The 13556-nt window shown below is 52.4% G+C and overlaps 4 protein-coding genes across 6 annotated transcripts; 2 read left to right on the top strand and 2 right to left on the bottom strand.

Annotated features, from left to right (window-relative positions):
* Positions 1-21: 21 nt before the first annotated feature.
* TrAtP1_000652 (uncharacterized protein) lies at positions 22-2204 on the bottom strand. The gene has a single exon (XM_066110674.1). The coding sequence runs from the start codon at positions 2179-2181 to the stop codon at positions 274-276; it is 1908 nt and encodes a 635-aa protein (XP_065966747.1). The 5' UTR covers positions 2182-2204; the 3' UTR covers positions 22-273.
* A 284-nt stretch (positions 2205-2488) lies between these two features.
* Positions 2489-5961, bottom strand: TrAtP1_000651 (uncharacterized protein). The gene has a single exon (XM_014090666.2). It carries the CDS (start codon positions 5352-5354, stop codon positions 3897-3899), a length of 1458 nt encoding a protein of 485 aa, XP_013946141.2. The 5' UTR covers positions 5355-5961; the 3' UTR covers positions 2489-3896.
* A 1541-nt stretch (positions 5962-7502) lies between these two features.
* TrAtP1_000650 (uncharacterized protein) lies at positions 7503-10220 on the top strand. 3 transcript variants are annotated; one of them, XM_014090665.2, is made up of 5 exons: positions 7503-8310; positions 8378-8478; positions 8567-8902; positions 8971-9611; positions 9687-10220. In XM_014090665.2, the coding sequence occupies exons 1-5, from the start codon at positions 8101-8103 to the stop codon at positions 10049-10051; spliced, it is 1653 nt and encodes a 550-aa protein (XP_013946140.2). In that variant the 5' UTR covers positions 7503-8100; the 3' UTR covers positions 10052-10220. The 3 variants fall into 3 exon arrangements, with proteins under 3 accessions (XP_013946140.2, XP_065966746.1, XP_065966745.1); XM_066110672.1 differs by having other exon boundaries at positions 8971-10220; XM_066110673.1 differs by having other exon boundaries at positions 7503-8902.
* Positions 10221-11925: 1705 nt separating this feature from the next.
* Positions 11926-13555, top strand: TrAtP1_000649 (uncharacterized protein). The gene is made up of 3 exons (XM_014090664.2): positions 11926-12753; positions 12818-13023; positions 13079-13555. Exons 1-3 carry the CDS (start codon positions 12496-12498, stop codon positions 13380-13382), a joined length of 768 nt encoding a protein of 255 aa, XP_013946139.1. The 5' UTR covers positions 11926-12495; the 3' UTR covers positions 13383-13555.
* The last annotated feature ends 1 nt before the right edge of the window (position 13556 follows it).

Below are 13556 nucleotides of genomic sequence, written 5' to 3'. Positions count from 1 at the left end.
GGGAGGAAAGGAGGCAGTCTAGTTTTCTTTTCTCGAAATTGAAAGCAGATTTGAAATTCATTCCAGTGTCTCTGGTGGTAGTGATGACGCTAATGTAATGCTGATGCTAATGCTATTTGCTCATGAGGGTGATGATAATGATAGTTCCGTTGCCCGTATCCATCGTATGTTATAGAAAACCAATTTCATGTACCCTGCCGTAATATCAAGGCCGTCGATTTTGAAGACAAAAAAAAAAAAGGAAACAAACGCCTAGACCAAAAAAAAATCCCCTTATAGTTCTTTCCAAGCACCTCCCGCACGCGGAATCTCAAAGTCATTATCCGCATCAATTCTATTCATCCTCCCAATCCACTCGTCCTCTCGCAAAAGCGCCTCGTGCTCAACAACCTCCATGATTCTCAGCTCCGCCAGCATATTGTCAATCAAGGCGCGCGACCCGTCCAGCATCTTCTCCAAGCTAGACTTTTCATCTTCGTCTGGCGGTTCAGCATAGAATTCGTCCAAGGTTAGGTCGTTAATGTCGCTAAGCTGCTGCTTCCACCCATCAAGCTGGCCGATGAGTTCTCCGCGCTCCTCTTTCCATTGTGCATCCAGATCCTCGATGAATAAGTCATTGTTGCCCTGTGCGAGCATGGCGCCATTTCTCCTCGCCTCCTCCATGTCGCTCACTCCGCCGATCCACCTCTCAAAGTGCCGCACCAGCTGGGCATATCGACCGCTTGGATCACTCAGCGACCACACATTAGTGATGACGGATTCCAGAGACTGAATCTTTTCATCCAGTCTGCCACCACTGGCCCATCTTCTAAGTGCCAGCACATTCTTCTTCTCTTGCGCCGCGCTCTCCTGCTCAGAGACATCTCTGCTCTCCTCGCTCAGCTTTGCGAATCGATCCCCCAGCTTTTGCTTGGCACTCGCTCTCCATTCGGCCTCTACAACTGGCGCCTCGCGGTGCAGCAGATACAGCTGCAGTAACTCGGCCTGGAGCTTGCTGACCTCGGCCGACGCAGCGATATTTGACGGCAGCTTGGAAGGTGACGATGTAGCCAAATGTGACGTAGACAGCTTAGGTGCCAAAGACTTGCCTGGCGAGACTGGTCTCTGTAGAGAAGAAGCTGAAGTCCGAGGTTTCAGCGATGCTTGGTCCTGTGACAGCAACGTACCGGCAGAGGAGGGCTTAGAAAGTCTAGATACCACTCTGCTGATCGTTGCCAATGACAGCTTACGAGCGGGTAACTTTTCTGCTGAAGGAGCTCTGCGTTCCAGCGTCCTTGGTTGTCCCGTAGGAGTCACAGCTCGGCTACTAGCCGCTGAATTCCCCCCTCGGGCAGTGATCGGGGTAGGAGTCGGGGTTATAGACCGAGCTATAGACCGAGGCCCGGGTCGAGTTGCAGAGGTCGCAGAAGTACTAGTAGATCGAGTAGAAGCCGAGAATGTGGCCGCCCGGGTCAGTCCCATAGGTGGTGTCCTCGCCCTACTCGAAGAAGAAGGCGGCGTCCTCGCTTTCGGTGCCGCTGTAGGCGTGACTGGTCTCCCAGAAGCCGAGAATGTATTGGCCCGAGTCAACGTAGTTGGCGTGGCTGACCTTCTGGAAGATGATGGCGCACCTACCGGGGCTGTAGGCGTTGCAGGCCGCCGAATTGGATCTCTCGACCTCGAAGGGTTAGGCGGCTTCGATACCACCGGCCCAGCAAGATTAGTGGCCGAGGTTCTAGCAAATGCGATGCCCGTCGGCCTTCTCTCAAGCTCCTTTGGCTTCCCCGGCATTGATATGCTCGTAGACCTCCCTCTCGCTTGAAGAGATGGCCTCGTCATGGTTGTCGAGGGCGGATACTTGGTGGTTGACGCAGTCCGTTCTTTTCTTGCAGTGACTTCTTTTGTTGCCAGCGTCATTGATCTCGTCAGCCGTCCAGGTATGCCCGTTGCCGTAGGTGCCTTGGGGATACCACTGCTAGCATTGGTGGTGGTGGCAGAGGTGTTCTTCAAGCTGTTCGTCGAGCTGCTAGAGCTAGAAGCAGTCGAGGCGGCTCGGGCACCATATTTGAAGCTGGGCAGCCGGGTCGGCGAGGCGTTTCGAGTTGCCGACGGCTCTCGTGTACTGGACGATCTCGTCGGTATCGAAGACGGAACGGTGGTGTTGGAGCGCTGCGGAGGGCGCGCGCGAGGTATTGACGACATGGCGCCGATGCTGAAGATTGGGCGGGATGGTTGAAGTCTGAAGCTGGCCAGCCCGACGGTGACATTTGACGTACCGATCAGTGCCCTGCTGGGAGTGATGTCAGGGGAGCTTGGGCGCTGTAAGCCCAATTGCCGTGCCTGGCTACTCCCTTTTCGGCTATGCTAATGTGGCTGGTGGGTGGCCCCAGCTCCACCAATTGTCGATTTACAACTTCATGTCATCTCGCCTCCTTTAACCGCGTCCCAGGTATCACGGAAATGCAAACAAGTACGATAAGCCCTTGCGTGTTTTCAATCTTGTTCAAAAGACAGCTTTATTATCCCTGAGTAGTATTACACCAATGCTAGTCTATTTCAATCAGCCTCTTGTCGAGAACAAAACCAAAGATGCCTCGAGTCATATAAACAAATTCAACCTTGTACAAACCATGGTTTCCAGCATGTCGATTTCCCTAAAAATTCGGAATTATCCTTTTTGTGTCCCATTCTCTTTGAACCAATGAGCGACTGAACCAATCCTCTAATACTATACATGTGACATTTCTCCTCAAGTCTTGTGGGTAAGCTGTGAAAATGGTATCGAAAGTGAAAACTGAGGAGCCAATCAGAGCTTCCTTCTTATGGTACTTTGATGATACAGATCCTTGTTAAGGTAAAAAGAAGAAGAAGGAAAGAAAGAAAGACGGTAAATGATGATATTCGTACTCCAGATCCCGCGACAGTAACATTACATGCCATAACAAAAGAGAAATAATGGAGAAGGAGAAGGAAAAGGGGGCGTGGGCGTGGGCGGAATAGGGGTATCGTGGTAGCAGTATGTAGCGGGCAGGATTAGGGGAATGCGTGGTGTTATAACGTTGCCTGGAACCCGGGAGCGGTGTCTGGCCGGGATTGGGAAAGGGGACCAGTGTTGGCGAGGTTGTCCACCAAACGGCGGAGATCCCATTGGTAGCTGGCCAACTTGCGATGGCAAGCATCACATATTCGAACATGGCAGAATGCGCAGGCCCAGCGATCTTCAAGATCTGCTCTATCGCAAGCTTGGCAGGTAAGCGGACAATTCCTGTTGCTTCGGCGGTTCATCGTCCTGTGTTGTTGGAAGCAATTAAAATGCGTCTTGGTGAGTGGCTTCGCCTTGATAATGCCGTCTTTGGGCAAGTTTGAATACGTCTGTGTCGGGAAATATGTGGCCTTGGGATGAGGCTCGCCTTCAACTTTCATCTCGGGATATAAAGTGCCGTCACGGCCCCGATAAAGAAGCCCTTGTGTTTCCGACTTGAGCAGCCGTGGATCCGATGTTGGCTGGGGGGTGCTCTGCTTAGGGTTCGCTATCTGATAAACATCTGTCTGTATGACAGTCGGCTGTGACTGCACAGCAGCCGTGCTTGTGCCCCCCCGAAACACGCGGGCGGGCGGATCCTGGGCCGTTGGGAAGAGAAGCCGTCACGGGTGCAGGCACGGGTGCTGGCGCCGGTGCTGGGGCAGTATCGCCTTTGCGTAGTACTGGTGACACAGTCGCTTGGCTGGATGTGCTCGTGCTATTTGCATCAGATGGCGGGCGAGATGAATCCTTGGCGGCTGTTAGACCCTGGCCAGGGGACACTGTGATCGCTTTTCGTGATATGGGTTGAGTGCTTGCAACTGCGACCTGGTTACCTTTAGGAGGCTTGGGAGGAAGATCCTTTGAAAAGTCGGGAGATGCACCTCTGGGGGCTTCAGGAGACGCTGCTGGAGAAACGGGGGGAAACAAAAGGCTCGACGGTCGGTTGCTTGACGTCTTCTTTGCGGTACTCTGGCGTCGGCGGCCGCTGAGCAGCTGGAGCCCCCGGAAAGCCAGTCTTTGCACTAGAAGTGCTGGATACCGATTCAGAGCGCTGAGAGCCAAGCCTGTCTTTGATCTGCTTCAGCTTGGAGGTTTCGCTTCCCATGGTTTGCGCGGCAGGGGGCGGCTGGTCCTTGGCCCCTAACGAAGGGCGAATATTGCGGCCAGGCAAGCCGCCGGCGAACGGAGGTGCTCGAGGCACTGCGGCCTTGGCCGTCTCGGCTGGGGCTGGGGGGTCGTCCTGGTCTGCCGGCAGCTGCGTATCTGCAGTCGACCCGTGGCTGTAGTCGAGCGTCAGGCCGGGAAGCTCTCTGCTGGTTTGGGTCATGTGTGGACGGCGTTTCCAGATCTCGGGGCGAGGAGAGGATGGCGTGGAGAGCTCTGCGGCCGGTTCGTCCTTGGGTGGTGGCGAAGGGAGGTCTCGCTCCGCAGAGCGCTGATACTGGGTGGCAGCAGCAGCAGCACCAGCACCAGCACCAGCACCAGCAGCGCCTATTCCTGTGCCAGTGCCGGCGTTGGGGCGAGCAGGCAGTGAGCCACTGCCGCCTGGTGCGGCCTTGGGCTTGCTGGGAACAGCGGGAAAGGCAGCTGTAGCTGCGGCGATGGCACTGCTAGCCTCCGCAGCCGCAACCGACTTCTCGCTACCCGGCGCTGCGACTTCCTGCCTATCGATCTCGCTATTACTCGTCGTGGTCTCGTACAAGGACGGGCTGTGCGATTCGTCGCCATCGCCCATATATGCCGAGAGAAGACTCGACAGGGAAAAGGTGGGAGAGGGCTGCGCCAAGTACTGCGGAGAGGGCGCCGGCAGCTTCAGGTTCGCGACGGGCTTTCGCGGGATGGACATTTTGGATCCGGCACTCAAAGGGGGCGATTGGAGGCTCAGAATCCCGGCGCTCAGCGCCGACGAGGGCGTGCTGGGCGCAATTGAAGGCGCCGCGACGACGTTTGCGCTGGTTGTACTGCTGTAGCTGTTCACCTTGCTGCTGGGATTCGTCTTGGCCTGGGGAGTCGGCGGCAGCGTCTTGGTCGGCGGAGGAGGTAGCGGCGGAAGGGGGATGTTTTTGGTCGACTGAGGCGATGCCAGTGATGAGGTTCTTGCGGGAAGACTATACTCGCTGTTCTTTCGGCTGTGACTAGTATTACTATTGTTGTAACTGCTATTGTTGTTGTTGTTGTTGTTGTTGTTGTTGTTGTTGTTGTTGTTGTTGTTGTTGTTATTATCGCCGCCGATGTTACTCTCGCCGTCGTCGTCTGTGTAGTAGTCGTCCAATCCAGGCACCGTCGGCAGCGCCTTGGAGAAGCGCGATACGCCGCTTTTAGGGACTGAAAGACCGGACGGCTTCGACATGGTGGCCGGCAAAACCAAGAAACGCAAAGACGCAAAACGGTCGAGACCGCGGGGGATTGACGAGATTGTCCAGATTCCCCAGCTCAGCTGCCTGTCCCTGCGCTAGGCCTGTCCCTGCGTGGCTCGACGACTGGCGGTTGGAGTCCTCTTCGCGGCCGGTACAGCGCAGTTCCGGTGGATTGTGAGCGTGAATGCGCATTGAGAAGAATTGGGCACTTCATGGGAAGAAATGCTGAGACGAGGAGCCGGTCCTAGGTTGTTTTAGATTCCGTGGGCGTCCCTGGCTAATACCACTTGGGCCTGACGGCGCCAGCCAGAGGCGGGAGCCAGGCCGATGAAACGGGCATGTGGCGTCCTAGCCAGGGGTCAAATGGGTGGATTCAGCTTTTGACTGATGTGCTTGTAGCCTGCTCAGATCCATGGCGCTGTTTGTTTGCAGGCGATGCTCGTGGCCGACGCGGGCATGGAGTCAATCTGCGCGCTGCATCTTGGCCAGACAGCCTTGCATGCTTGCATTGCATCAACTGCCGCATCGAATTGCATCCATGAGACACATACGTGGCACGAATGAAGACGTCTACTCGGTAGATTTGTTCAAGATCTGCCTCTGATGACGGCTCAAATTCGCCTGAATGACGCTCCTTGGAGGCGCCACCACGTCACTGCAGCAGATTAGCGCATGAACCGACCGGTTTTCTCGCCATGTCAAAGTCCAGCGCTAGAGGAACAATGCAGATGGCGACCGCAGCTGAACAACATTCGACGAGGTGGCACTGAGACCGATGTCTTGAGATCGTTGGCTTGTAGGCTAGAATTCCATTGCGTCGCTGAAGACGGAGGGTCCATGCTTAGCCCGCCTATTCGATATTACCTACCTGTAATTATTCGCGGTGCTATTGGCAGCATAGCTGTACTCCATTGTAGGACTGCATTGCACAAGGTACCATGAAGGCATGAACAGGCTGGAAATCGCGACAATGGCTCTACGAATAAATGGGAAACAGGCTTCCCAGGAGGTCATTGGCAGCGTCGTCACAATCATGCCTGTTTCACATCATGGCCGCAGGAACTGATACGTAGGAATGAATGTCAGCGCCAATAATTAACGTTAATGGCTCCCCGCATTTGGACAGCAAAGCTGCATATGCGCACGGGCTCATCTGTGCCGCTCAGGGGTTCAAAACGTGGCTAGCTGCCGGGTAAGGGAAAATGCAGTTGTTTCTTGCCTCTCGCTTGGATGCTTCATGCAGGAGCATTTTGGCTTTGCGTTTTTTTTTTTTTTCTAAACTGGAAAATGGAGGATGAGCTCTGAAGTTTCACCTTGTCTCTTTATTTTGGTTCCCCCCCCGCCCTTGTGTGATATGGTTCAACATGGATAATTAAATATAAATGTTTACTTGCTGAAACATAATCTCCAAGGTTTTCCAAGTTCACATTTACTATTGAGCTACAGCCACAACAAGGGTGCTATAAACAACATCTACTTGTAATTAGCCTGAAATAGGTAGATTGTAATGTTATCCGTAGAAAAAAAGATAAAACCTCTCCCCCCCCCCCCGAGCTGGTCGGAAAAATGCTGTGACGAGCAAGGGGCAGATATCATGGATAACCGTCATCACATCTTTGTTTCTTGGCACCATCCTTCCATGTTTTATCAGTGACCGAGCCACAATTACCCGTAGCGCAACGATACCACGTACACATTGCAAGGTTAATAGAACTTCATGTTTTAAATTCTGTTTTAGGATTGCGCCGCGTATTAGAGCTGCAGTTCTAGGACCAATCGTTTGCTCACTCGTTGTACTCGTAATGCCCATTCGCTCAGCTCACGGCACTCGGTCTCTCCCGGATTTTGACAGGGAAACATGGTGGGATTTCCTTGATTACAAGCGAAACTCTACAGCCTGTGGGCATCTCTATGCTGTATCGCTGTTGACACAAGACCCCAAGCTGGCTCTTTGGAGCAAATAATGGCTGAAAGGCTGAAAGCATTCATGTATATTAAATTGATTATTATTGTCTAAAAATCAAATGGGCATGTAGTTGAGTCTTGTTCTTCATGTCTATTAGGGGACGTTGGAGTGATATACAGCGTAGAAAGAACGCTGCTGGCTACTACGTCTACATCAACCTGTAGGGGACGAGCATCATCAATTGGGAGGGTCTATAATACAAGCTGCGCCTTTCTCTAAAGTCGAGGATACTGAAGCACTGATACATATTGAACACAAGGCAGATAATGTCCGAGTCAGACTCCATGTATTAATTATTCAGACGAAGCCTGAGGTTCTAGAGCGCACAGTCTAAATCCGAGGCTCGATCATTTGGGACATTATTCAGCAATCGCCATGTCTACCCAACAGGCTGCCAATTGGCCTATCGATAGCGACTATCCCCTTGCATTCGGTGCATTTTACCATATCTGCTCAAGATTGCGTTTTCTTTTTCCTTGTGCGGGTTTTATCAATGAGAAAACGCCCTTTGAAAGACACGGCGATTATGCTGATGAATAAGGCCCCTTGCTGAATAAAAGCCGAGGTGGGGGGGTTTTGCTGATTCCGGCAATTAGCAACTCACGTCCCAGCACATCTCACCGGTTTATTTGTGTGACAGTTTGACAAGACGCGTCTCATGCGGAGGGGTTCGTGCTGCCTTGACTGGGACATTGAGCTTGCAATCTGCTGATAGAGGAACCACTGCTGTTGCATCAGCTAGCAGTTAGTATTAACTCTTGGCTCTCACCAAGATGAGATCGCCCGACTCCAACGCAGATGGGCCTCTGGCAGCGGTGCCCCCAACAGAGCAGACACCGCTTCTTCCTGAGCCTCGTCCTCGAGGTGGCGTCCTAAATGATGACTATGATGCCGAAAATGGCAGCTTGGGCGAAGGGGAGAGGCAGCAGAAGCATCCCATGGCGGACAAGATGCACGTCTTGCTTCCTGCCGTTGGTGTTGGGGTAAATAACCATCTTACCCAGAACATTTCTTACCTGTTGCTGACAGTAAATCTCTCCCTCTACATAGGTCTTTCTCGTGGCCGTTGACCAGCTCCTTGCGGTGGCAACCTATGCCAGAATCGGCAGCGAGCTCAAGGCCTTGAATAACACCAGCTGGATTGCAACGTCGTAAGTAATACTCTCAAATCGAGTCTTGCTATCAATCCCCCTTCACCACAACGATATAAAAGAAAGAATTGCTAACACGCATTCAAAGATACTTTCTCACCCTCACTAGCTTCCAGCCTCTCTACGGCAAGCTCAGTGACATATTTGGTCGAAAGGCATGCCTCCTCTTCGCGTACGCCGTCTTCGGCCTCGGCTGCTTGGGGTGCGGCCTGGCCCAGAGCATGACGCAGCTTTGCATCGCACGAGCATTCGCCGGCATTGGCGGAGGCGGCATGAGCTCGGTGGTGACGATTCTATTTTCTGACATTGTCCCGCTGCAAGAGCGTGGCGTCTGGCAGGGCTACATCAACATCGTGTATGCCGTGGGCAGTAGCTCAGGTGCCCCGCTTGGAGGGATCTTTGCTGATTCTCTAGGATGGCGATGGTAAGATTTGTGAACAGGAAACCTTTAGAGGCTGGGCCTAAGCTAATTGGAGCACACCACAAAAACAGGTCATTCATGATTCAGGCACCCTTGTGCTTGGTAGCCTGGATTGCAGTATACTTCATCCTCGATCTCGAGCCTCCGTCCAATGATCACTGGGTCTCCAAAGTCCGTCAGGTCGATTTTCTCGGTGCCTTTACCCTTGTCCTCACTGTCATTTGTCTCCTGACGGGACTTGACTCTGGCCCCAATCTCGGATGGTCTAATCGCATCACCATTGTCTCACTAAGTCTGACGCCCGTCTTCTCTGCCTTGTTCCTCTTCATCGAGATGAAGATCGCCAAGCATCCATTCGCTCCAGGCCACCTCATACTCAGTCGAGACTTGTTCCCTTGTTTTCTGGTCAACATGTTTGGCATGGCAGCTCAGTTGAGCGCCATATTCTTCGTACCGCTATTCTTCCAAGCTGTCAAGGGCCTCAGCGCTACGACGAGTGGCACGCTGCTCATCCCAGCAACAACCGTAGGCGTGTGCGGCTCTCTTACCGGCGGCTGGATTATCAAGAGAACAGGGAAATTTTGGTGGCCAACCACTATCAGCTACGGGATTCTGTTCCTCGCAATGATACCTTTAATTGTTACAACCTGGTACGGTTCGCTTGTTGGAGTGACAGCGTCATTTACAATGTCATCCATGGGCAACGGAAGTGGTAAGTTTTAATCATTTGCCGCCTTTGCACGCTCTCTGCTGACATGAGTACTTACTTTTTCTTCCTCCTGCTAAGGTATCACAACTATTCTCGTAGGCCTCCTGGCCAACGCAGCGGTGGAAGACAGCGCAGTCGCCATTGCTTGCTCTTACCTCTTCCGGTCTCTCGGTGCTAGCATCGGCGTTGGTACCAGCTCAGCTGTGCTCCAGCAAGTCCTCAGATCACAACTTGCCTCTCGTATCGGGGACGATGCCGGCCAGATTGAGGAAAAGGTGCGCCAGAGTCTGGACGTTATCAAAGAGCTGCCGCCACTGCTGGCCCAACAGGTGCGGGCGAGTTATCAGGTTGCTACAGTTGCGGCCTTTATCCCCTCGCTCCTCTTTGGCCTTGGATGCTTCGTTACTACATTCTGGGTGAAGGAGAAGTCTCTGAAGCGGTAAGAACTGCTATATGCCTCTATGTAAGCGTGAGTAAAGCAAAGCAGCGCAAGTAGAAGATGTCTACCGCATTTTCTTGCTTATAGCTACATGTTGCCATTCCACATATGTCGTAGTCAGATATAAACACGAGATATAAACACGAGATATAAACACGAGATACAAACACGAGCTTGGTAGGAAACGAATAACGGTGCGACTTTAGCACTTACATAGACAAGGGGAGGAAGCAAGAAACTACTAGTTTGTAGTCATGGTCACATCGTTTCGTCCGGTTCGGTTCACCGTTATCAACTCCCACTGCGCCACCCCATGACAAATTCCATGTTGTTCACGATTCAAGGACTCGCAGAAACACTGCCCCGGCATCAGTTCACCTTCAGATAACCACAGGCCAGGCCAACTTATACGTGGGAGGCAGGTTCGGAGCAGGTCATTCGGAGAAGGTCGTTAAAACGCTGCCCTTCGATGCAATCTCGCCCATTTCCCCTACCGCAAAGCCACCAATCAAAAAGCCCGTCTCACCCAGCTTCTTTTTTCCAATAGTATCGCATATAGTCTCGCCAAGCCAGCGGCAGCAACGGGCCCTCGCCAAGACCTGCTTTTCTCCCGGTTGCATAGGGCAATGACGAAAAGTCTTGGCGGGACCTTTTTTTTGGTGTGATCCGCCCATCGTGCATTGCGACCTTGGCGATGGGAGAAAGAAGCTTGGTGCTGCTAGCTTTTTGTAGCCCTTTTTTTTTTTTTTTGGTCTTTCCTATTCTATTCTTGAGCGATTGCGCAATGCTACTCTGAACTTGTCTCCGATGTTCGGCCTGTTTGGACCTTGGGCGGTTTATGCTCCATACTGGACCACTACCGGCGCCACAGAAAAAAAAGGTTGCCGTACCTTAAAATCTTAATTATATGCTTCAACTGCAAGTGCCATAGTTAGTTAACCTGACTGCGCCATGGAGGCTAAAATGTGCCGCATGCCTAAGCTAAGCGAAGTAGGATTCATCATCAAAAGAAAACCTGACTTGAACAAGTACGGCCAAGGGCAAAGGCACTTCTGAAATCTCGCGCCATCTGCGTGTCAATGAATTTTCGAAGCTGGCGCCCGTCACAATCGAGCGCTGTTCCGAAGCCAATCTAGCCGGCGGCCGATATCGAGTTGCCTAATTAGGTGCCAACTACCGTAGGCGCCTTTGTTCCGTCCCAGTCTCGACAATGCATGTGCCTTTTGATACTGTACTGTACGTGCCTAGGTATGTATTTGCTGAGGTCCAGAAAAAATGCTACAATCTCTGTGCTCAGCCATCAAGAAGGAATCAGCTAGTTGTTCCTAGGTGCCTAATACTACATGAATGCCTGTTGGCGCTGGTAGAAAATTCGACAACGGTGTGACGCTTGCTGATCACTTCGTATAAGGAACCAACATTGAATACCTACCTACTTACTTGAAGTATGACAAGTAAATGATTGGACGGGTTATCCATGCTTTTCAAACTCCGGCTTCTACTTTATCCCAGCTTGACAGTTCGGGCTCAATTACCCCGCGCAACCGGGGGGTGGTTTCTTTATCGCGACGCCACTTTTTTTTATTGTATTGAAGTTGAATGCCTTAATGGAGAGGGGGGGGGGGCTCTATGCTTTTTATCAAGCTTAGGCGGTCTTGGCAGCTTAATCCAGAAGGTCGCACAACGAACGAGATGCCTCAAGCCTAGAGATCGAGCTCGGAAGCAACTTACAGATACGGCAGGCTGATTTGGCTTTTCGAAACTGCCGGAGCCGGCCGAATGACCTGTGCCGACGTTCTTCCAACGCGTAGCTGGGACCCGCGTTGCATCTTGTACTGTAGCAAACATGGGCGCTTATCTTGGTGTTGATGTTTGCTAGTTACTACTAGTATTGTTATTGACGTTGCCGCTGTTGTTCCCTGGTCTCTCTGCCTGGCCTTGTTCAGTATCAATGGGCGACTGACTAGGGGGGGGGGTCCTGGGCTGTGTCTCTCCTTCGTTCGTCTCCATCTGCATAGCCTTGCAAGGTATGCTAACCAGTAGCAGCGCGTCCTCATGATATGCCCATTGCCCATTGCCTTCTAATTTCGGCCTCTTCGTCTCCAAGCTTGGATCTTTTGCAAGCCCATGCAGTTATACTTTTGCTGCGGTCTTCGATTTAGGAAGGAGATGTTTTGTACAACGGGATTGGCCACTTGGACGTCGGTATGCTCTTTGGGGGTATCAGTCAAGAGTCTATACCGTGGCCGTGGACGGGAATACTACTTCGTAGGCTAGATAGCATGGATCATGGAGCATGGAGCACGGAGCCTCATTCTCCCCGTGTCGAGTTATATATAAATATGGGATGAATCCCTCTCGTTGGGGTTTTGGATATTCACCACCGCTCATCTCATCTCAACCAACTTCATCTCCTCCCAAGAAGACTTTAGCTCTCTTTCCCTCACAATGGCTCCCGCTTCCGCAGTTGTTTCAGCTCTTATGCTGCCCGCTCTCGCTCTGGGAGCTGCCATCGAGCCCCGTGGCGCTGAGATCGTTGGAGGAACCACCGCTGCTGCCGGCGAGTTCCCCTACATTGTCAGTCTGTCTTCTGGGGGCTCTCACTTCTGCGGTGGTGTTTTGGCCAACGCCAACACCGTCATCACTGCTGGCCACTGCTCCGTCGACTTCTCCGCCTCTCAGGTCAAGGTCCGCGCTGGATCTCTCGTAAGTCAAGCTTTCCCCTTTTGCAACAACATGACTGATTACTGACCATTCTTTGGTGTTATAGACCTGGGCTTCTGGCGGCACCCAGGTTGGTGTTTCAAGCATCACCGTGAACCCCTCATACACCACCAAGAACGGTGTCCCCGACTTCGACGTTGCCGTCTGGAAGCTGTCCACTCCCATCCAGACCAGCTCTACCATCGGTTACGTCACCCTGCCCGCCTCTGGCTCTGACCCTGCTGCTGGAACTACCTTGACCACCGCTGGCTGGTAAGCAATTCATCGGCCCTCCCTTTGTTGGAATTTGATACTAATCGTATAACAGGGGAACCACCAGCGAGAACTCCAACTCGCTTCCCTCAAGACTGAACAAGGTCTCCGTCCCCGTCATCTCTCGCGCTTCTTGCAACAGCGAGTACGGCAACATCATCTCCAACAACATGTTCTGCGCCGGCCTGTCCCAGGGTGGCAAGGACTCCTGCTCTGGAGACTCCGGCGGCCCCATTGTCGACTCCAACGGCGTTCTCCAGGGTCTCGTTTCTTGGGGCCAGGGCTGTGCTGAGGCCGGTTTCGCTGGTGTCTATGTCAGACTCGGAAACCTTTTGTCTTTTGTCAATTCGCACCTGTAAATGGTGGGCTACAAAAACCTTTTATCTTCAATGGGCGGTGCAGGGATCCTGTTCTCTCTTTTGACTTACCCACCTGGGTAGCTATGAAGCTGGAGCGGATGAGCGGATCTGATTTCATAGCGGGAAAAAAAACCCTTGGCCAACTAGTTGGAGTAGATAGGATTTGAAGTTGAA

This window comes from Trichoderma atroviride, chromosome 1, assembly GCF_020647795.1.
Source record: "Trichoderma atroviride chromosome 1, complete sequence".
NCBI classification, from domain to species: Eukaryota; Fungi; Ascomycota; class Sordariomycetes; order Hypocreales; family Hypocreaceae; genus Trichoderma; species Trichoderma atroviride.
This window is presented reverse-complemented; position numbering and strand designations above follow the sequence as displayed.